This window comes from Monodon monoceros, unplaced genomic scaffold, assembly GCF_005190385.1.
Source record: "Monodon monoceros isolate NGI ecotype Baffin Bay Population unplaced genomic scaffold, NGI_Narwhal_1 Super_Scaffold_12, whole genome shotgun sequence".
Lineage (NCBI taxonomy): Eukaryota > Metazoa > Chordata > Mammalia > Artiodactyla > Monodontidae > Monodon > Monodon monoceros.
This window is the reverse complement of record NW_021703768.1, coordinates 125,555,380-125,579,255: the sequence shown is the minus strand read 5'-3', so window position 1 is coordinate 125,579,255 and position 23,876 is coordinate 125,555,380. Positions and strand designations below refer to the sequence as shown.

At 44.6% G+C, this 23,876-nt stretch overlaps 1 protein-coding gene and 1 long non-coding RNA gene across 8 annotated transcripts in view; one reads left to right on the top strand and one right to left on the bottom strand.

Annotated features, from left to right (window-relative positions):
* The window catches only part of AFAP1L1 (actin filament associated protein 1 like 1), a 73,416-nt gene that overhangs the window by 11,982 nt on the left and 37,558 nt on the right, over positions 1-23,876 (bottom strand). For 4 of the 7 annotated variants that reach the window (XM_029217663.1, XM_029217666.1, XM_029217662.1 and 1 more), the window contains 7 exons: positions 23,085-23,177; positions 19,891-19,996; positions 19,494-19,646; positions 18,176-18,387; positions 16,392-16,537; positions 15,646-15,718; positions 13,960-14,071 (listed from right to left, as the gene is read on the bottom strand). In XM_029217663.1, the coding sequence (XP_029073496.1) occupies positions 13,960-14,071; positions 15,646-15,718; positions 16,392-16,537; positions 18,176-18,387; positions 19,494-19,646; positions 19,891-19,996; positions 23,085-23,177 (895 nt within the window). The remainder of the gene's footprint in view (positions 1-13,959; positions 14,072-15,645; positions 15,719-16,391; positions 16,538-18,175; positions 18,388-19,493; positions 19,647-19,890; positions 19,997-23,084; positions 23,178-23,876) is intronic. The other 3 variants (XM_029217669.1, XM_029217664.1, XM_029217668.1) reach the window with 1 other exon arrangement.
* The window catches only part of LOC114892569, a 72,479-nt gene that overhangs the window by 14,251 nt on the left and 34,352 nt on the right, over positions 1-23,876 (top strand). The gene's annotated exons all lie outside the window — the stretch shown is intronic.

Here is a 23,876-nt window from a genome sequence, read left to right as displayed (position 1 = left end):
TTGTGATAAGAACTCGTAGAATTTACTCTTTTCACTTTCATATATTATGTACAACAGTGTTAATTATATTTGTCATGTTGTGTATTGCATCCCTGGTATTTATCTTGTAACTGGAAGATTGTACCCTTTGACTACCTTCATCCAGTTTCCCTCTCTGTAGCCCCTGCCTCTGGTAACCACAAATCTGATCTCTCTTCCTATAAGTTTGTTTTTGAACTGTATTTGACCTACCATATTATATGTTAGTTCCTGGTATACCTCATAGTGATTTGATATTTCTGTACATTTAAAAATGATTGTCATGGGTTTCCCTGGTGGCGCAGTGGTTGAGACTCTGCCTGCCGATGCAGGGGACACGGGTTCGTGCCCCGGTCTGGGAAGATCCCACATGCCGCAGAGCGGCTGGGCCCATGAGCCATGGCCGCTGAGCCTGCGTGTCCGGAGCCTGTGCTCCGCAACGGGAGAGGCTACGACAGTGAGAGGCCCGCGTACCCCCAAAAAAAAAAAAAAAAAAAAAAAAAAAAAGATCGCCATGATAAGTATAGTTACTATCTGTCACCATACAAAGATATTATATAATTATTGACTGTATTTCCTGCACTCATTTCATACCCATGAGTCATTTATTTTATAGCAGGAAGTTTGTGCCTCTTAATCTCCCTCATCTTTCTCCTCTCCCCATTTTCCTCCCCTTTGACAACCACCTGTTTGTTCTCTGTATCTCTGACTCTGTTTCTGTTATGTTTGTTTGTTTTGTTTTTTATATTCCACATACAAGTGAAATCATATGTATTTGTCTTTCTCTCTCTTATTTCACTTAGCATAATACCCTCTAAGGCCATCCATGTTGTTGCAGATGGCAGATTTCATTCTTTTTAATGGCTGAGTAATATTCCACAGTATATATATATGTCATATCTTTTTATCCATTCATTTTTGTTTGTTTGTTTTTAAATTTTATTGGGGTATATTTGATTTACAATGTTGTATTAGTTTCAGGTGTATGGCAAAGTCATTCAGTTATACATATACATATATTAATTCTTTTTCAGATTCTTTTCTCATATAGATTATCACAGAATATTGAGTAGAGTTCCCTGTGCTGTACAGTAGGTCCTTGTTGGTTATCTGTCTTATATATAATAGTGTGTCTATGTTAATCCCAAGCTCCTGATTCCCCCCCACCTCGCCCACCACATTTTCCCTTTGGTAACCATAAGTTTGCTTTTTGTTATCTGTAAGTCTGTTTCTGTTTTGTAGATAAGTTCATTTGTATCATTTTTAAAAAATTAGATTCCACATATGAGTGATATCATATGATGTTTGTCTTTCTCTGTCTGACTTAATTCACCCAGTATGATAATCTCTAGATCCATCCATGTTGCTGCAAATGGCATTATTTCATTCTTTTTTATGGCCGAGTAATATTCCATTGTGTATATGTACTGCATCTTTTGTATCCATTCCTCTGTCAGTGGACATTTAGGTTGCTTCCATGTCTTGGCTGTTGTAAATAGTGCTGCACTGAACATTGGGGTGCATGTATCTTTTTTTTTTTTTTTTTTTTTTTTGCTGTACACGGGCCTCTCACTGCTATGGCTTCTCCCGTTGCGGAGCACAGGCTCCAGACGCGCAGGCTCAGCAGCCATGGCTCGTGGGCCCAGCCGCTTCGCGGCATGTGGGATCTTCCCAGACTGGGGCATGAACCCGCGTCCCCTGCATCGGCAGGCGGACTCTCAACCACTGCGCCACCAGGGAAGCCCCATGTATCTTTTTGAATTATGGTTTTCTCCAGATATATACCCAGGAGTGGGATTGCTGGATTACATGGTAGTTCTATATGTCATTTTTTAAGGAAACTCCATACTGTTCTTCATAGTGGCTGTACCAATTTACATTCCCCTCAACAGTGTACGAGGGTTCCCTTTTCTCCACACCCTCTCCAGCATTTATTGTTGGTAGACATTTTGATGATGGCCATTCTGACCGGTGTGAGGTGATACCTCATTGTAGTTTTGATTTGCATTTCTCTAATAATTAGCGAGGTTGAGCATAATTTCATGTGCCTCTTGGCCACCTGTATATCTTCTTTGGAGAAATGTCTCTTTAGGTCATTTTGCCCATTTTTTAAAAAACATTTTTATTGGAGTATAATTGATTTACATTGTTGTGTTAGTTGATGCTCTATAACAAAGTGAATCAGCTGTACATATACATATATCCCCATATCTCCTCCCTCTTGTGTCTCCCTCTCACCCTCCCTATCCCACCCTCCCTATCCCACCCCTCTAGGTGGTCACAAAGCACCGAGCTGATCTCCCTGTGCCATGTGGCTGCTTCCCACTAGCTATCTATTTTACATTTGGTAGTGTATATATGTCAATGCCACTCTCTCACTTCATCTCAGCTTACCCTTCTCCCTCCCCATGTCCTCAAGTCCATTCTCTATGTCTGCATCTTTATTCCTGTCCTGCCCCTAGGTTCTTCAGAGGCATTTTTTTTTTTTAGATTCCATATATATATGTGTTAGCATATGGTATTTTTCTCTTTCTGACTTACTTCACTCTGTATGACAGACTCTAGGTCCATCCACCTCACTATAAATAACTCAGTTTTGTTTCTTTTTATGGCTGAGTAATATTCCATTGTGTATATGTGCCACATCTTCTTTATCCATTCATATGTTGATGGACACTTAGGTTGCTTCAGTGTCCTGGCTATTGTAAATAGTGCTGCAATGAACATTGTGGTACATGACTCTTTGTGGGAGTCATGGGGGATTGCTGGATCTTATGGTAATTCCATTTTTAGTTTTTAAAGGACCCTCCATACTGTTCTCCATAGTGGCTGTATCAATTTACATTCCCACCAACAGTGCAAGAGGGTTCCCTTTTCTCCACACCCTCTCCAGCATTTATTGTTTGTAGATTTTTTGATGATGGCCATTCTGGCCACACCAGGTGACTGGTGTGAGGTGATAACTCATTGTAGTTTTGATTTGCATTTCTCTAATGATTAGTGATGTTGAGCATCCTTTCATGTGTTTGTTGGCAATCTGTATATCTTCTCTGGAGAAATGTCTATTTAGGCCTTCTGCCCATTTTTGGATAGGGTTGTTTGTTTTTTTGATATTGAGCCGCATGAGCTGTTTGTAAATTTTGGAGACTAATCCCTTGTTGGTCACATTGTTTGCAAATATTTTCTCCCACTCTGTGGGTTGTCTTTTTGTTTTGTTTATGGTTTCCTTTGCTGTGCAAAAGCTTTTAAGTTTATTTAAGTCCCATTTGTTTATTTTTGTTTTTATTTTCATTACTCTAGGAGGTGGATCCAAAAAGACATTGCTGCGATTTGTGTCATAGAGTGTTCTGCCTATGTTTTCCTCTAAGAGTTTTGTAGTATCTAGTCTTACATTTAGGTCTTTAATCCAATTTGAGTTTAATTTTGTGTGTGTTGTTAAAGAATGTTCTAATTTCATTTTTTTACATGTAGCTGTGCAGTTTTCCCAGCACCATTTATTGAAGAGACCGTCTTTCCTCCATTTTATAGTCTTGCTTCCTTTGTCATAGATTAGTTGGCCATAGATGCGTGGGATTATTTCTGGGCTTTCTACCCTGTTCGATTAATCTATATTTCTGTTTTTCTGCCAGTACCATACCGTTTTGATGACTGTAGCTTTGTAGCATACTCTGAAGTCAGGGAGTGTGAGTCCTCCAGGTCTGTTTTTCTAGCTCGGTTTTGGCTATTCGGGGTCTTTTGTGTTTCCATACTAATTAAAAAATTTTTTTCTAGTTCTGTGAAAAATGCCATTGGTAATTTGATAGGGATTGCATTGAGTCTGTAGATTGCCTTGGGTAATATAGTCATTTTGACATTATTGATTCTTTGAATCCAAGAACATGGTATATCTTTCCAACTGTTTGTGTCATCTTTGAGTTCTTTCATCAGCATCTCATAGTTTTCAGAGTATAGGTCTTTTGTCTCCTTAGGTAGGTTTATTCCTAGTTATTTTATTCTTTTTGATGTGATGGTAAATGGGATCGTTTCCTTAATTTCTCTTTCTGATCTTTCATTGTTAGTGTATAGAAACGCAAGTGATTTCTGTGTATTAATTTTGTATCCTGCAACTTTACCAAATTCACTGATGAGCTCTAGTAGTTTTCTGGTAGTGTCTTTAGGATTCTCTGTGTATAGTATCATGTCATCTGCAAACAGTGACAGCTTTACTTATTCTTTTCCAACTTGGATTCCTTTCATTTCTTTTTCTTCTCTGATTGCTGTGGCTAGGACTTCCAAAACTATGTTGAAGAAAAGTGGCGAGAGTGGACATCCTTGCCTTGTTCCTGATCTTAGAGGGAATGCTTTCAGCTTTTCACCATTGAGGGTGATGTTAGCTCTGGGCTTGTCATATATGGCCTTTATTATGTTGAGGTAAGTTCCCTCTACGCCTACTTTCTGGAGGGTGTTTATCATAAATGGGTGTTGGATTTTTGTCAAAAGCTCTTTCTGCATCTGTTGAGATGATCATATGGTTTTTATTCTTCAGTTTGTTAATGTGGTGTATCACATTGATTGACTTGTGGATATTGAAGAATGCTTGCATGCCTGCGATAAATTCCACTTGATCATGGTGTATGATCCTTTTTTTTAAAAAAATAAATTTATTTATCTTTTTATTTTTGGCTGTGTTGGGTCTTCATTGCTGCACACGGGCCCTCTCCAGTTATGGCGAGCAGGGGCTTGTGGCCTCTCTTGTTGAGGAGCACGGGCTCCAGGTGTGCAGGCTTCATTAGTTGTGGCATGTGGGCTCAGTAGTTGTGGCTCGCGGGTTCTAGAGTGTAGGCTCAGTAGTTGTGGCACATGGGCTTAGTTGCTGCACGGCATGTGGGATCTTCCCAGACCAAGGCTCAAACCCATGTCCCCTGCATTGGCAGGCGGATTCTTAACCACTGCACCACCAGGAAAGTCCAGATCATGGTGTATGATCCTTTTAATCTATTGTTGAATTCGGTTTGCCAGTTTTGTTGAGTATTTTTGCGTCTCGGTTCATCAGTGGTATTAGCCTGTAATTTTCTTTTTTTTGTGGTATCTTTGTGTGGTTTTGGTATCAGGGTGATGGTGGCCTCATAGAATGAGCTTGGGAGTGTTCCTTCCTCTGCAATTTTTGGGAATAGTTTTAGAAGGATAGGTGGTAACTCTTCTCTAAATGTTTGATAGAATTCACCTGTAAAGCCTGGTCCTGGGCTTTTGTTTGTTGTATGTTTTTAAATCACAGGTTCGATTTCAATACTTGTGATTGGTCTGTTCATATTTTCTACTTCTTCCTGGTTCAGTCTTGGAAGGTTATATCTTTCTAAGAATTTGTCCATTTCTTCTAGGTTGTCCATTTTATTGGCATGTAGTTGTTTTTGGTAGTCTTTTATGGTCCTTTGTATTTCTGTTGTGTCAGTTGTAACTTCTTTTTCATTTCTAATTTTATTGATTTGAGTCTTCTCCCTTTTTTTCTTGTTGAGTCTGGCTAAAGCTTTATCGATTTTGTTTATCTTTTTTTTTGGCTGCACCACGCAGCTTGTGGGACCTTAGTTTCCCAATCAGGGATCAAAGTCAGGCCACGGCAGTGAAAGCACTGAGTGCTAACCACTGGACTGCCAGGGAATTCCCAATATTTTTTCTTTGTCTTTAATTTTTGTCAGTTTGATTAATATGTGTCTTAGCATGCTCCTCCTTGAGTTTATCTTGTATGGGAGTCTCTGTGCTTCTTGGACTTAGTGGGTTGTTCCTTTCTCACTTTAGGTAAGTTTTCAGCTATAATCTCTTCAATTATTTCCTCAGGCCCTTTCTCTCTCTCTTCTCTTTCTGGGACCCCTGTAATGTGAATGTTCATGCGTTTAATGTTGTCCCAGAGATCTCTGAGACTGTCCTCATTCCTTTTCATTCTTTTTTCTTTATTTTGTTCCACAGCAGTGATTTCCACCATTCTGTCTCCCAGCTCACTTATTTGTTCTTCTGCCTCAATTATTCTGCTATTGATTCCTTCTACTGTATTTTTCATTCCAGTTATTGTATTGTTTATCTCTGTTTGTTCATTATTTTTTATTTTTATTTTTTTAAATATTTATTTATGTATTTGGTTGCACAGGGTCTTAGTTGTGGCAGGTGGGCTCCTTAGTTGTGGCATGCAGGCTCCTTAGTTGTGGCATGTGAACTCTTAGTTGCTGCATGCATGTGGGATCTAGTTCCCTGACCAGGGATTGAACCCGGGCCCCCTGCATTGGGAGCACGGAGTCTTATCCACTGTGCCACCAGGGAAGTCCCTGTTTGTTCTTTAAATTTCTAGCTCTTTGTTGAACATCTCTTGTATCTTCTCAGTCTGTGCCTCCATTCTTTTTCTGAGATCTTGGATTATCTTTACTATCATTACTTTAAATTCTTTTTCAGATAGGTTGCCTATCTCCACTTCACTTAGTTTTTCTTCTTTTTTTTTTAAATATTTATTATTTATTTATTCATTTATTGGCTGCGTTGGGTCTTAGCGGTGGCACGTGGGATCTTTTGTTGCAGCTCACAGGCTTCTTTCTAGTTGTGGCACACAGGCTTCTCTCTAGTTGTGGTGCACAGGCTCCAGAGTGTGTGGGCTCTGTAGTTGCGACACATGGGCTCTCTTGTTGTGGCATGAGGGCTTAGTTGCCCTGCAGCATGTAGGATCTTAGCTCCCCAACCAGGGATCAAACTGGCATCCCCTGCGTTGCAACATGGATTCTTAACCACTGGACCCCCAGGGAAGTCCCTCTTTTGGGTTTTTATCTTGCTCCTTTGTCTGGAACATATTTCTCTGCCATCTCATTTTTTTCTGACTTTCTGGGTTTGTGGTCTCCTTTCCACTAGCTGCAGGAGCATAGATCCTCTTGCTTCTGGTGTCTGCCTGTGGCCGGTGACCTGGGTCCTGAGGCTTGTACAGGCTTCCTGGTGGGAGGGACTGGTTCCTGCCCACTTGTTGGTGGAGATGGGTCTTGTCCCTCTGGTGGGCATGGCCATGTCAAGGGATGTGTTTAGAGGTGGCTGTGAGCTCAGTATGGCTTTAGGCAGCCTGTGTGCTGATGGGTGTTCCTATCCTGCTGTGTGCTGTGTTCCTATCCTGCTGGTTGTTTGGGCTGAGGCATTCCAGCACTGGAGCCTGTAGGCTGTTAGGTAGGGCCAGGTCTTGATGCTAAAATGGCGACCTCTGGGAGGGCTCAAGCCAAAATATTCTCTGGGTCCTCTGCCACCAGTGTCCTTGCGCCCTCATTGATCTACAGCCGACCCCTGCCTCCCCGGGAGACCCTCCAACACTCGTAGGTAGGTCCAGCCGCAGCTCTTATGGAGTTACTGCTTTGTTCTTTGTCCCAGTGTATGAGAAACCTTGTGTGTGCTCTCCAAGAGTGGAGTCTCTGTTTCCCCCAGTCCTGTGGCACTCCAGCACTCAAGCCCCGCTGGCCTTCAAAGCCAAATGCTCTGGGGATTCCTCCTCCCGATGCCAGACCCTCAGGCTGGGGAGGCAGACGTGGGGCTCACGACTCTCACTCTTGTGGGAGAACCTCTGCGATATAAATATCGTCCAGTTTGTGGGTCGCCCACCTGGTGGGTATGGGATTTGATTATGTCCTGAAAGCGCCACTCCTACCATCTCACTGTGGCTTCTTCTTTGTCTTTGGATGTAAAATATGTTTTTTGATAGGTTCCAGTCTTTTTTGTTGATGGTTGTTCAGCAGTTAGTTGTGATTTTGGTGTTTTTGTGAGAGGAGGTGAGCTCAAGTCCCTCTACTCCGCACTCTTTTCCGGAATCGAGGGGCTGCTTTTAGTTTGTATGGTTGCTGCCTCTTTCCTCAGCATGTGCTGGCAGTTATCACTTTGATATGGTTGGTGTGTGCAGGTACCGTGGCCTTCGCACTCTCCTGGGATAGCGGGGGCAGGTCTCTTACAGGCTGCTGTCCATGCATTCCCAGGACAGTGGGGGCAGGGCTTGGCATCTGCTCATAGGTCTCCTAGGGGCGGCTGTTATCTGTGTGCTCCAGGGACAGTGGGGGCAGCTCTTGGCGCCTGCTTATGGGTCTCCTAGGGGTGGCTGCTATCCATGCATTCCTGGGACAATGGGGGCAGGGCTTCTATCCATTCATTTTTGATGGGCATTTAAGTTCCTTCCATATCTTGGTTGTTGTAAATAATGCTGCAATAAACATAGGAGTGCATATATCTTTTCTAATTGGTGTTTTCATTTTCTTTGGATACATACTCAGAAGTGGAATTGCTGGATCATATGTCAGTTCTATTTTTAATCTTTTGAGGAACCTCCATACTGTTTTCCATAGGGGCTGCACCAATTTGCATTCCCATCAACAGTGCACAAGAGTTCTCTTTTCTGCATATCCTCACCAACACTTATTATTTATTGTCTTTTTGATAATAGCAATTCTGACAGGTGTGAGGTGATATCTCATTGTGATTTTGAGTTGTATTTCCCTGATGATTGGTGATGTTGAGCATCTTTTCATGTGCCTTTTGGCCATCTGTATGACTTCTTTGGAAAAATGTCTATAGTCCTATACCTATTTTTTAATTAGATTGTTTATTTTTTTGATGTTGAATTGTATGAGTTCTTTGTATATTTTGTATATTAATGTGTTATTGGATATACTATTTGCAAATATTTTATCTTATTCAGTCAGTGGCCTTTTTGTTTTGTTGATAGTTTCCTTCACTGTGCAAAAGCTTTTTAGTTTGATGTAGTCCTGTTTGTTTATTTTTGCTTTTGTTTCCCTCACCTAAGGAGACCTATCCAAAAATATTGCTAAGACCAACGTCAAAGAGTGAGTGCTTATGTTTTCATCTAGAAGTTTTATGGTTTTAGGTCTTACATTTAAGTCTTTAATGCATTTTGAGTTTATTTTTGTATATGGTTTGAGAAAGTAGTCCAGTTTGATTCTTTCACATATGATTTTCAAGTTTTCCCAACACTGTTTATTGAAGACACTGTCTTTTCCCCATTGTATTTCCTTCTCTCCTTTGCCATAGATTAATTGCCCATATAAATGTGGGTTCATTTCTAGGCTCTCTGTTCTGTTTCGTTGATCTCTATGTCTGTTTTTGTGCCATTCCCATGCTGTTTTGATTGCTGTAGCTTTATAGTATAGTTTGAAATCAGATAGCATGATATCTCCAGCTTTGTTGTTCTTCCTCAAGATTGTTTTGGTTCTTTGGCATCTTTGTGTTTTCATACAAATTTTAGAATTATTTTTTCTAGTTCTGTGAAAAATGCAATTGGTATTTTAATAGGGATTGCATTGAATCTGTAGATTGTCTTAGGTAATATGGTCATTTTAACAAAATTAATTCTTCTAATCCATGAGCCTGGTATATCTTTTCATCTCTTTGTGTTGTCTTCAGTTTCTTTCAACAGTGTCTTATAGTTTTCTGAGTATAGGTCTTTATCTCCTTAATTAGATTTATTCTGGGAGATCCCTGCTGGTCTAGTGGTTAGGATTCTTGGCTTTCACTGCTGCAGCCTGGGTTCAATCCCTGGCTGGGGAACTGAGATCCCACAAACCACATGGTATGGCCAAAAAAACCCCTCAAAAAACCTATCTAAGTTTAAAAAAAGAGATTTATTCCTAGGTATTTTATTCTTTTTAAATGTGATTGTAAATGGGATTTTTATTCTTAATTTCTCTCTCGGATAGTTCTATGTTCACGTATAGAAGTGCAACAGATTCCTCTATATTAATTTTGTATCTTGCAACTTTACCAAATTCACTGATGTGCTCTAGAAGTTTTTTGGTGGTGTCTTGTTATCTGCAAACAGTGACAGTTTTACTTTGTACTCTCCAATTTCTTCCTTTACTTCTTTTTTTGTTAATAAATTTATTTATTTTTGGCTGCGTTGGGTCTTTGTTGCTGTGCACGGGCTTTCTCTAGTTGCGGCGAGAGGGGACTACTCTTTGTTGTGGTGCGTGGGCTTCTCATTGTGGTGGCTTCTCTTGTTGTGGAGCACAGGCTCTAGGAGCATGGGCTTCAGTAGTTGTAGCACGTGGGCTCAGTAGTTGTGGCTTGCAGGCTCTAGAGCACAGGCTCAGTAGTTGTGGCGCACAGGCTTAGTTGCTCCATGGCATGTGGGATCTTCCTGGACCAGGGCTCAAACCTGTGTCCCCTGCATTGGCAGGCAGATTCTTAACCACTGTGCCACCAGGGAAGCCCCCTTTACTTCTTTAAGCATGGTTTCCGTTAGTTATTTGAACATATTTACAAAGGACGCTTTGAAATCTTTGTTAAATTCCACATGTGGGTTCTCTCATAGACAGTTTCTGTTGCCTGCCTTTTTCCCTCTGTATGGGTCACACTTTCCTGTTTCTTTGCATGTTTCATAATTTTTTTTGAAAATTGGACATTTTATATAATATATTGTAGCATCTCTAGGTATACTGACCCCTACCCCGAACCTGATTGTTTATTTGTTTTGTGACTTAGTTGGCTCTTTTAGTGAAGTACATTTCTCCCTGCAGCATGAAGCCTCTGATGTTGATCCTGAATGGGTACAGCCTTAGGGATCACACCCAGCTGTTAGGCTCCACTAATTTTCAGCTGATTGCTCTATTTTTTAAAAAATATTTATTTATTTATTTAATTTATTTATTTTCCTTTTTTTTTTTTTTTTTTTTTTGCTGCATCAGGTCTTAGTTGCAGCACATGGGGTCTTCGTTGAGGCATGTGGGATCTTTTTGTTACAGTGAGCGGTCTCTTTGTTGTGGTGCTCGGGCTTCTCTCTAGTTGTGGTGTGCGGGTTTTCTCTCTCTAGTTATGGCGTGAGGGTTCCAGAGTGCGTGGGCTCTGTAGTTTGCGGCATGTGGGCTCTCTTGTTGAGGCATGCGAGCTCAATAATTGTGGTGCACGGGCTTAGTTGCCCTGCGGCATGTGGAAACTTAGTTCACCGACCAGGGATCGAACCCGCATCCCCTGCATTGGGAGGAGGATTCTTTACCACTGGACCACCAGGGAAGTCCCTGCTTTATTGTTTTTGACAATGCTCTGTATCATCATTTGCTCCACACTCTGTTTCCACTAAAGTCAGTTCTTTTGAAGGGGAGCTTTGGAGTTTACTGTTTTTATGACCTGCCTTTCACCTTGGGCAAAATCTCTGAGTCACTCTTCTGAATCTAGGGGTGGGAACAGTGGCCTGCTTCTCTTAGAGTGACATCTCTGTTTTGTGAGCAGGGTGCTGGGTAGGGACTGTAACCTCTGGTCTTCTTAGCTTTCCTCTCCTAGTGTGGAACCCCTGCATTATGAGTGAGCTGGGGTGAGGGCAGTCAGGGCCCCCACATCTTTGGCCTGCCCAACCTGCAGTAGAGCCTCTGCTCTATGAGTGGGGTCTGGGTAGAGAAAGGGAGCACCCTACTTCTGGGCTGCACTCACTTGGGATCTAGTGTCTGTAGCACATAGCTAGGAGTGATGAGAAATGCTCGTTACCTGCTCTTATTGGGGAGATACTGCAGCTCTTGACTGGGAGCTAGAGGAGAGAGAGCCTCGTTTTCTTGTCCACATCTGGAGATTTTGTTACACTGAGCTGGGAAAAGGGTAAAGGAGAAGGTGGTGGCTCAGATGCCACAAACTCTCACTGTTTTTACTGAGATTTAGTAAATTTTCTAGAATAAATCTTCATTTGTCATATGCCCTTAGGACAATTTCTAGAGACTTCAGATGATTGATTTAGCCATCTTTTTTTTAAAATTAATTAATTAATTTATTTATGGCAGTGTTGGGTCTTCGTTGCTGCACGAGGGCTTTCTCTAGTTGCGGCGAGCGGGGGCTACTCTTCCTTGCAGTGCGTGGGCTTCATATTTTGGTGGCTTCTCTTGTTGCAGAGCACGGGCTCTAGGCATGCGGGCTTCAGTAGTTGTGGCACGTGGGCTCAGTAGTTGTGGCTCACGGGCTCTAGAGTGCAGGCTCAGTAGCTGTGGTGCACGGGCTTAGTTGCTCCGTGGCATGTGGGATCTTCCCAGACCAGGGCTTGAACCAGTGTTCCCTGCATTGGCAGGCAGATTCTTAACCACTGCATCACCAGGAAAGCCCTGATTTAGCAATCTTTACCAGTTTTCGTTGTTTTCTGGGGAAAGGGTCTGTGGAGCTTCTCATGGCACCATTTTTCTCAGTAATGCCCTCAGTTCCCATGATTTTTGTTTTCTCATATTTGTGGCCTTTTGCAGTCCCTTCCCACACTAGATAGGCTAACCTGTGTAACCATTAGGATATGGCAGAAATTATCACAAAAGCTAGTTCACAAAAACATTGCAGCTTCTACCCTGTACCTCCTTCCTGGGTCACTTGCTCTGGGGGAAGCCAGCTGTCTTGTCATGAGGACAAGCAGCCCAATGGTGGGGTCCTCCTGGCAAGCAACTGAGGCCTCCTTCCAAAAGCCAGCCCAAACTTGCCAGGCATACAAATCAACCATCTTGGGAGCAGATCCTCCAGCGTGTCAAGCCTTCAGATGACTTCAAATGACCAGCTGACGTCTTGACTGTGACCTCACAAGAGACCCCAATCCAGAACTACCTAACTAAGCTGCCCCGGGATTCCTGACCCACAGAACACTGACATAACACACACTTAGGTTTTGAGCTATGAAATTTTGGGTAATTTGTTATGTAGCAGTAGGTAGTTAATACATGATCTTGGGTAAGACCCTTCTCTTATGTTCTTCAGTTCCTTCATCTGAAAAACATTTTTGGACTAGATCCATAGTTTCCAACTGTCTGCAAGGAGCCCTATGATTTCATAGTGATGGGTAACAGGCTACCATGTGGGGCAAAGGGGAGGCCAAGTGGGCCTCCAGACTCCAGGCAAAGCAGCTCCACTTTTCTCTCTCTCTTATAAACTGGGCTTCAATGTAAGATTTAATTTGAAGAAAGAGTCTGTTTTTTGTTATCTTTGCTTTTGGGTTTTTTTTATGTTTTATGATTTCTTCAATCTTACATGCTTATTTCGATTTAGTTTCCCATCTTGAAATGGGCATTTCATAAGGCCCTGTATTTCTAGTGTCTCTGATCATACAGTATAAGGAATGCTACACAACAAACCTCTAATTGTTCAGAGGGGAATCTCTCTGGAGAGGGGAGGGGACTTTTCCAAAGTTACACAGTAATTTAGTGACCAAGTGAGGAATGGAATATAGGTCTCCTGACTCCCAGAAGAGATTATCTACACTAATGAAATGGAGCTATCATAAAGAAAAGTATTTTAAAAAATAAATCTTCAAAAAGCAAAGACTAGAACTTGACTTTGTTCAAGTACGAGAGAAGAAAGTAAAAACAACAAATAAAAGACTCAGGACATGCTGTCCTACAGGAACCTGGCTTGCTCATAAAGATAAATCATACAGGCGTAGAGATTAATGTTGGGAATCAAAGAGAACTTACATAGAGTTGTCTGGCATAGTTAGTCATTATTTATTGTGCAGTGTGGCGATCAGGCAATTCAGCAAGCTCCTATGGGGTGCTAGGCAGAGCTTGGGCTGGGACACAGACGTAAGCCATATATATATGGCTTTATGTAGTGTTAAAAGTTTTCAATAGTTGCTTATATTAAAAAATAAGTAGATTTCTGGTCTCTTTTGAATAATTGGCAAATCTGGGCTGACATTGCTGCATGGGGGCCTTGGCTGGAGCTAAGCAGTAGCTGCCCCTAGAGCTGGGGTCTGAGCACTGCAGTTTCCTTCAGTCTCCCCCAACCCATTCCCTGTTGTTTCCCCTCTGAGGCCACCTGCTAGCTGCCCTTTATCACTCTGCTTGTGCTGTTATTTTTCTTAGAGTATTTTCTTATACCTCTCTTCACTTATTTACCCACGTGACCCCAGCAAGGATCTGATTTTGAGACAACCCCCCGACCCCGCCCCTGTCCCGGACTATTTCCCTCCCTTCTTCCCTTGCACACAGAACTCACTGGAGGCGTGGCGCTTGACTTTGACCTGTGGGTCTGCCCGATGGGACTTCTCACTGCAGGTGGAGGCATGGCGCTTGATCTGGGCTCCAGAGGGACGCTCAGGCTCCTCGTCCTGGGTGAGAGATGGAAGAAGGTAAAGTGTGGATAGGCTCAGAATCCTCAGTGTAGGTGCTTTCTGGTGCGCGCTCAGTGGCTGAGTACTACATGACCTCTGAGATCTTGGCCTTACATTTTTAGATGTGTGCAGCCCTCAACAGTTTATAAACCACTTGCACTAGCAGTGTATTACTTGATCCTCATACCTTCTTGTGGGGGGCAGCAGAAGGCAACCCTAAACTGGAATTTCTGCTGAGAGGAAAATTAGGAAGTCTCAAAAGACCGTGGGTGACCATATTTGATTTATCATAGATATTTTTGTCCTCACATCATTTGGACATATCCTTCAAGTTTTCCAAATTGCTAATATAAAGCCTTAAGTTAAAAAAAAAGTCATAGATGAGATCAGCCAATGGTAGAAGTGACATAACTTAATAGACTGGCTATACGTTTTTGCATGGAGAGTCGTGAGAACACTCAAAATTTTGCCAAAGCTCAGGAAACCATGAGTGGAATATGATAATAATGTCATACAATACTGCTGTTGATAACAACAGTACTATTTACTCCTCCGTATAAGACCTTCCAATGTCCAGGTACTGTGCTAAGTTTTTTCCATAAAGCATTTCATTTAGTTTTTGCAATAGTCCTATCAGGTAGCTTCTATCATATTTATGTGGAGCCAGGAAGTGAGGACCAGATAAATGAAGCCCAAGGTAACTTGGACTCAGCCCTGAGTGCAAGGTTCATGTCCTTAAGCACTAAGCTGTCTTGCTACTAAACTCTGCAGCTGAGAACAGTCTCAAGCTGCATCTACTGGTTCATATGAGTCTGAAGAAAGACCATACAGACAGAAGGATGGCTGGAGAAGTTTCTAGTAGCAAAGGGAGTCCTAGAGGTGAGAGCTCAGAGTGTCATCCAGCACTGTCCAAGGCAGGGGTCCTGGCCCGCAAACACATCTGCTTTCCTTGGCAGCTTGATTCCCTCTCTCTCTCCTCTAGCTGTGAGGCCTGACCCACCAACCACTGTCTGATCAGAATGTCATCATGTCATCCTCTGGCTCTCCCGTGGCAGGAGAAGCCACAGGGCATGCTGCGGAGCAGTATGGGTCAAGTGATGGCTACAGGGGCCTCACTGTAAATTAATAAGCTGGCATCTCCTTGGTTTAGTGAGCAAGACAGGAGAGTGTCCTGGGAGCTGAAGCCTAGACTGTGGTTGCCACCAGGTAAAGGCCTCTGGGGGCAGCCACCCAGTTATCATCCCCCTGAGACACTACTGAATCAGTCAATTCACAGAGCAGTAAACGGGGGTGGACAGTCCAACACCTTGCTCAGACTGGAGCAGTGCTTTATAGATGCAGAGCGCTTTCTTCTTCCTGGTCAGGGGATCTTTCCACTGCACTGCTCAGTCTCCTGTTCCGGAGATTCTTTCCCCTGAGCCATGGTCTGTCGTAAGAAGGTCCCCTCTCCCCCGCCTTCTAGCTGCTGGTTAAATGAAAATGATCTCTCTGAGGCAAAGGAAAAAAGGAGTAGTGAGGGAGAGCTAATAAGTGGCTTTTGCCATGTTCCCCGAAGTTCCAATGGACCGTACCTGCATCTTTTCATAAGGAACATCATCGTAGACTCGGGGCTCAGGCCACTGATCCTGGCAGGATCTTGCATATCTAGAAGATACAAGGGACGATGATGATGATGGTGACAGTGATACTTATGCAGCTTACAGTGCTTTCCTGTCCATTCTCTCATTTGATTCTGGCAGCACCTTTTAATGGAGGTCAGAAAGTTAGTGATAGCAACCATGCCAGGCAGCACTAGGACATTGATGTGTTAAGAGCTTTATAGGCAGGGACCCATGGGATTCTCATAACAACTGAGGAAGCAGGTGATTCATCACCTCCATTTTATAAGCGAGAAAACAGAGGATCCAGGCTGGCAAGCAACCACCCCAAGCTGTTGGTCGTGATAGAGCCGTGACTTGAATATGGTACTTTTAATGCCAAACTCTGCACACCAGCCCTGTGCCTGCCCAGAAGCTCAAGGGTATGGGGACGCTAAGTTTCCATGGCATGAGAGCAGAGCGCAGGCCACTGTACAAAAAAGCTTCTCCTTTCTGGCTCATTCCGTCCACAGTGTCCCCTGACCCTGGGCTACCTCCTTTAAGCAGCTCACTCCTGCCTGCTAGAAGAGGAAGGCACCCACTCTGACTTTCCAAGGAAGCAGCCTTTCTCAGCCCTTCCTCCCTCCCCTCCCATTCCCAAAGCTGGACTCCGCCTCTGAGAGGGAGCTGAGATAGGCAAGGTTGTGGGTGGCTGTGGGCCATGGGGTGCCGGCCCTCACAGGAAGGAGTTGCGCCCTGCACTGACGATGCTGGTTAAGGTCTCCACGTCCACGTAGTCATAATGCAGCGCTTCGGGAGTGACTTTGGAGCCCATCTCCACCAGCAGCAGCCCGAGCCAGCGGCCCATGTCCTCGGAGCAGCTTGCCTGAGGGAGAGGAGGCACAAGCTGGGTTCACTTTGGCACCATCAGAGCCTCTGGCTACCTGCTCACTTCAGCCAAACCCATATTCATATAGTATCTGTTACGTACCCAATACTTAGGGATCCAAGAGGAGCAAGACTAGAACACACATCCAGAAACCCAAGTGGCTCCTACCTTCCCTCTATTCAGGTCTTTGCTCTAAGGCTACCTCCTCAGAGAAGCCCTCCCTGACTACCTCTCTAAGACACATAACCTCACTCACTGTCCTCAGAGCCTTTCTGACCATTTGGATATGAAAACAAAATTCAGGTGTTCTCTGAATTTTTTTTTTAATATTTGCTTTTTATTAAATGAGGAGGCTATTTATCACATAACCCAATCAGATATTTTTCTTGTATTATAAATGCCAATTATATATAGTACTGTATACAGGAAAATCTCCAAGAAGTTGCTGGTCAACTAAACATATACTTATGTTCTTATTTAAAGAGCATCATTATAAAATCAAGTTAGCACACAAATACTGAATTTAAAAAGCACACTTTTTGCCAGAAAGCTCTTTGTTTAACTGAAGAGAAATAAGAGACCCATCTCAAACTATCAAAAGTAAAAGTGACTTACAGAGTCAATATTTCCTGAAATTTAAGAACTGACACAGGCAGTGGGTACTGGGCAAAGAAAACAAGACCAAGAGGCTGGGTCTTAGTTCTAGGAAAAGATGAGAGGCCATTGATCCTCTGTGGAGCTTTGGATGAGGCACATGCCTACCCTGGCCTCAGTTTTCTTATCTGTAATGTGAGGGGGTAGTTGTTTAAGTTTTCCTCCCAGTTAATATTTTAAATTCTAAATAGCTGAAGGATTGACATGTAAAAAGAGAGTCAGCATATTCTGGGTGACCCCCGAGAGGAGGGCTGGTGCTGGTGGGTAGGTATGAAAAATGAATGGGTGAAATGAAATCGCATTGTCATTCAGCCATTTGTTCAACAGATCTTAATTGAGCCCTTAGTATGCGCTGGACATGATGGTGGGTTCTGGAAAAACAAAAGTATGCAGAACAGGTGTGGTCACTGCCTTCACAGAGCTTAGGATTGCAACTCAATATGGAGAAAATCTTCGTAAAAATTTAGTTGCTTGGTGGGAGGAGCAAGCTACTTTGAAGGGCAGTGGTTTATCTGAGGCGAACAGTCACTGGTGGGAAGTAAATTTTAGAGAGGATTCCAGAATCAGATTGGAGTTAGATCAGACTAAATGCCTTTCAGGTTTGGGATTATATTTCTAAGGCAGAATAAACAAACCTTGGGTCTAGGGTTGCCAGATTTAACAAATAAAAATGCAGAATTCTCTGTTAAATTCGAGATTCAGATAAACAGTGAATCATTTTTTAGTATAGGTATGTCCCAAATATGGGATGTACTTCTATTAAAAAGAATTATTTGTTGTTTATCTGAAATTCAAATTTAAGTGGGTGTTCTATAGTTTAACCAGCAACTCTGTTGGTTACTTGGCAACAGTTGGCTTACTTTCCCTCTTCTTTAGTCCCTATAATGTCAGTAGCAAGGTACTGTGGACAAAAGCCAAAGTCCAGGCCAGAGCTCCTGTCACCTCCTACCACCAAGGCCCACCTGAATTTTCTCCTCTCACCTCCAAGATGGCGACCTCCTGCCGGTTGCGCAGGATCCTGAAGGCAAATGGGTGTCTGGGCCCAAAGCTTGGGGCCACCTCACAACCGTGGAGGGTGATAGCATTCACGTGGGTCCGCAGGTCTGTGCGGTCCTTATGGAAATACAAGGTGTTGCACTTTAGGCGGCACCAGCGTTCCTTCCAGCCATGGTTCACCAGCACATTCAGGTAACCTGGGAGGGGAGACCAGTGGTGTGACCTCCTAACAGCCCTGGGGGATACAAGTCAGGGTGCGTGGGTCTACACCCCGGGGACAGAGCACTTGGATAACCCTTGTCCTCTAGCTGGAAAGAAGGCCTTCTCGGTCCCGGATCAGCTCACTCGTGGCCTATGACCTCAGGCATCCTCTTCTGTCTCTGAGTTTCAGTTTGTTATCTATGAAATGGGGACTGATAATCATATTTGTACACGCACAGCCTTTAGACTATACCAAGCTTGATGAAAAGGACAGAACTACCATACAGAGTGAATAAAAGACACAACTCTTCCTCTTGCCTTTCCTCCTAAAATGTCAAAACTCTTACTGAAGACAGAAAATAATGGGTGATGCTGACATCTGGTGGCAGCATGTGGGAACAAAAACATCTAGCCAAGATAAAGAATTATAAAACTTGTAAGGGACAGGCTGATGGCTGACGAGTTTAGAATTCCCTCAACGTTTTAGATTTTAACTTATTTTTTACCATAACATGTCCTGATCCACTTACAAAATATTTCTTTATAGCCATGTGCTTTTATAATATTCTTTCCAGGTTAGCGGAATATTACTGTTTATCTAAAATACATGATTTTCTATTGGATTCCGGTACATGGAAAACTGCATTTAGATAGACAATATGTTTTTTTCCTTCCAAACTCCTTTTAACTCACACTGAATGCATTTCTAATGAAAAGTACTTAAAAATTTTTAAGCAAGAAATATCCTTGTAAGACTGGGCCGTAACTTAAACACCTGGCATATTATGTACTGGGAAGTAAGATACTCTCCTCATAGTAGAGGAAGCTGAGGCCCAGAGGTGGGCAGTGATTGACACTAAGGTCACAGGGAGAATAGAAATAGAGTCAGTTGGCTTTTCCTTCTGTTAGGCGTCAGGGCTTCATGGAGGAGAAGTGATGGGAGGGCATGGATTATTGATGGAGTGGGGGTTAGCCTCCCAGTAGGAGGATTCTGTCCTCTGCCTTGGGAGTGAGGTAGGTTAGGCCTGGAGGGTCTCCTGGCTTGGCTCCAGGAGCCCTCATCAACAGGATCTGAATTCACCTCCCCATGCCCGGTACCCACCACAGCATGGAACCTCTTCCTCGGTAGAGGATGTCTGCAGGTCATCGGCCAGTGCCTTCTTCTTAGAGAAGCTGATGATACGGGTGATCTTGCGGCCCGCAACCCTGCTCATTGAGCCCTTCAGCTCTGACAGGCTGCTCTTCTTCCCTTTGCCTGTTGCCATGGAGGTGGGTTAGGGGAAGGGAGGGAGCCCCAAGTCCCAGATCCACCCGCCCCTAGCCCTTCCCCCCAACCTTTCAGCCTGCACAGAGGGCTTGGCCTACAGCTCCAGGTATGGATAGGCCAGGTCACATCACCTAGGTCTCCAGAGTGGTCAGGACCTGCTCTGCACTGTGTGCTTGTGGCAGGCCTCTCCCAGCTCTAGCATTTTCCCGCCTGAGCCCCCAGAGGCTCCTACCGTGTTCGCGGCCAAGGGTGGAACAGTTGTCGCTCAGGCCCATGCTGTCGGAATCCGAGGTCTGCTTCTCTTGGGACAGCCTCTGGGGAGGGACACAGACAGCCCCCTATCAGAGGGCACACTTAGAAAGTTCTCCTTTGTTGGTTCAGTCTCCCCCTGACCCCGTACATGAGGGTTAGCTAACAAATATTTGTCAGCAACTGTCATGTGCTTGATACCGTACTGGTACGAGGAGGACAACGATGACTTAGGATGGTTGTGTCTTCCAGTTACTCACAGTCTATTTGGGGAGTGAGGAATTCAATATAACGGAGTGAGATTAATGTCCTAGGAGTTTGGACTACATTTGGTAGATGGGGAGCTGAGAAGGTATTTAAGTGGGACACTAATGGAGTTGGTTTTGGAAGCTGCCCCCAGCGGCATCATGGGGGTGGATAAGAGGGGGGCAAGACTGGAAGCAAAAGAGGCACTTAGAGTGTCATCCTGGGCAAGCTGAGACTTGATAGGGGGATGAACCAAGCGACAGTGAGGATGGAGAAAAAGACATGAGTTGGCATTTTCAAAATAGTTATGACAGGACTTGGTGACCAGTAAATGTGAGTGGTGATGAGAAAGGAGTCCATTACAACTCTAGCTTGGGTGAGAGGATGGTGAAGACGCACATACACAGCATGGTAACAACTTCATTGTCAGCCAACATTAATTTTTACTCATTATGCCAACTCTGGACCAGTCATTCATTCATTCCTATTAGGGAGTGGTGCAGAGTAGTCAGATGGATCTTGGAAGAAATGAAGTCTCTACTTAGCTGTGGGAATGTGGGAAAATCCTTTCATCTCCCCAAGGCTTCTCACTTGAATTACAACCCTTTCAGTGGGCTGCTGTGAGGTACCAGGGAACGGGCCCAAGTGAAACTGTGAGGCCAACAGACTGTATCATTTCTAACACCTGTGAGGTATGCGGCCATCTCACTTTAAGAAGCTAAATTATGCCAGCCAGACTCAGGACAAGACTAAAATGACACCCATCTACTTAAAAAGGTGGACTTACAGACCTCTGAAGCCCCTAAACCTTTCCTGCCTAGGATACCCCAGACCAGGCTCAGGGATGCTTTGCTGTAAGCATAGTACTAGAAAGCAGGGGGAGATAAGAGAGGCCATGTACTCCCCCCAATTTCCAAAGGCTGGAAAACTGGCAACTGTCAGAAATTGGTTAGAACTGTCAAGTATAAAGAATCACCCCTGTAAATTGTGAGACAGAAGTTATGGTTCTATTCTGTGATGGTGTACAGATTGTAAGTTTTTCATCAAGATAGAAAGCAAATACAAAGAAACACTGTGAGCACTTTGGAATTGACTTGATGATGACACCTCAATCACAGGAGTCCATGGAGAGACAGAGCCACCTATACCACGTCCTCACTCCCACTCTTCTCCAACAATACCACGCTAAACATTTTAGCTACCCTCCCCCTGTACACTCAGCCACAGGAGGGCCCATCTCTACAGGCTTGCCTCTTCCTCCCCTCTACCCACCCTCTGAAATGCACCACCGCCTGCAGCTGCAGGTGTGTGTACACACACACTCTCTCTTTCACACTCACACACACACTCTTTCACACACACACACTCTTTCACACTCATACACACACACGCACATCCTCAACACTGCTTTCCTTCAGCCTCCACTAATGGCAAAGGCCGAGTGAGCCCTCCACCATTCCTCTCCTAATGACTCTGCTGACCCCACCTTTGCTTCTGCTGCTCCCTTCCCTTGCAGCCCCTGTCCCTTGGTCCACCTCTGCCCCAGTGGGGCAGAGTCTTGCCCATTCTTTAAGGCTCAACATAGGTGCCCAACCTCCCTAACGCCTCTTGCCCCTCCAGCCAGCATGAGCCCTTTTCCCCTCACTACGGCTTTCCAGGACAGTCGAATAGAGTTGACACGTTCCCCTTCTCTCCGAACCCATCCACACTGGCCTCTTTCCGTCCATGCTTCTTCCTGCTCCAGGGTCTGTTCTCCCTGCTTGGAATGCCTTTTCCCTCCCCCTCCTCACTAATTTTTCACCCTTCTCTGAATTGTGCTCCCTCAGGAAAGCCTTTCTTGACCCTGAGACAAGATCAGCCCCTGTCATGTGCTCCCAGGGTACCTGGTACTTTTCCTCCCTGGCGCTTACACAGCTTGGCATTTCTAAGTCTATGTGATTGGATTCATGTCTGAACCCCTTGCTGGGAGGGCAGGGGGTGTGTCTGTTACTGTTAGGACTGCACCCAGTGCCTAGCACAGTACCCAATGCACGGCAGATGCTAACTACTCGTCCAGTGGAGCTCAGGAAGCTCCCCTTGAGAGGCAGGCTGGCAGTGTGTAAATCAGTTAGCTCTGTTCCTTATTAACTATATGTGACTTTGGGCAAACCTCTCTGTGCCTTGGCTTCCTCTTCTGAAAATGTAGTTTATCAGAGTTGCTGTAGAAATTAAATTAGGTAATGCACGTAAAGCATTTAGGACAGTCCTGGCCGCACAGTCATATTTTCTATAATGCTAGCCTTTATTATGTCATGTGAGACCCATGTATGGGAGTCTTTTTTTTTTGCGGTACGCGGGCCTCTCACTGTTGTGGCCTCTCCCGTTTCAGAGCACAGGCTCCGGATGCGCAGGCTCAGCAGCCATGGCTCACGGGCCCAACGCTCCATGGCATGTGGGATCTTCCCGGACCGGGGCACGAACCCGTGTCCCCTGCATCGGCAGGCGGACTCTCAACCACTGTGCCACCAGGGAAGCCCTGTATGGGAGTCTTAACTGTCCCCTTAGGATTTGGGGTGGAGTCCCTTGATCACCCACAGCACCTGGTGAAGCATAGGCATTAGCATATGTTTGCCATTGGCCTGACAGACTATGAAACAACCGTTTCACTTATGTGCCAGTGGGGCACACTCCTTCTCTGACTAATTTCAATTTAGTTTGCATGGCTCAGTTCCAACGTGACCTCTTCCTGTCCTGGCAGGGTAGTCACTCCCTCTTCAGGCTTGTACTGCACCTTGGACACAGGCATTCATTCATTCATGAATTCAGTAGACATTTATTGAATGCCTACTGTCAATGCCTGGCTTTACCACCAGCCTGCGAGTCCCCTGGGGCAGAGCCCGTGCGGAATCCCCACTGCCTGGCCCAGAGGGAACCTTGAGAAGACAGAGGTACCTTGTCCAGGTCCACCTTGCACAGGAGGACTGGGGATCTGGGCACATCTGCCCCCTCAGCACCCCCAACGGACTTGCTGACCTCTCGGATGACCTGTGGAGAGGACACACATCTGTGAGCAGGTGGGCAGGGACTCTGTGGAGGCAAAAGCAAGAATGGGGTCTGTTGGTCAGGACCATCAGGCAGAGCAGCTGGGATCACTGGGTGGAAGAGGTGGGTTGATGTGGCCTCCTGCCCCATTTGTGGGGCACGTCAGGATCTGAACAGGCTTTCTCCTTTGTCTCCCTTGAATTGGGCCCAGAGGCTTGGCTTTTAGACCTGGTGCCATTACTAATTAGTTGCGTGGCCTTGGGAAAGCCATTTCCCCTCTCTGGGCCTTAGTTTCCCCATCTGTAACATGGGGATATTAGTGGTCCTCTGCTTATTACGTCCTTGGGTGTGTGAGGACCAGTGAGATGATGGGTGTGAAGGGCCATGTGAACCAGGATGCCCTGCACAGGCATGAGGACTCGCTTCTGTGACATGTTGGAACTTTACAACAACCTGCAGGGCAGCCAGGGTTATTCTCTCCATTTCAAAGATGTGGAAACTGAGACTCCAAGGCATTCACCTGAGGCCATGCAGCACAAGCATCCAGACCATGAAACGATAACGGACCACTTGCTGCTCATCTGTCAGGTGGCTTGGCGTGGATTATCCCATTGTATCCCCACAGCAGCCTTGTGGGGCAGGGCCACCTTGATCCCCAAATTACAGATTAGGATGATGAGGCTCTGAGAGGCGAAGCCATGG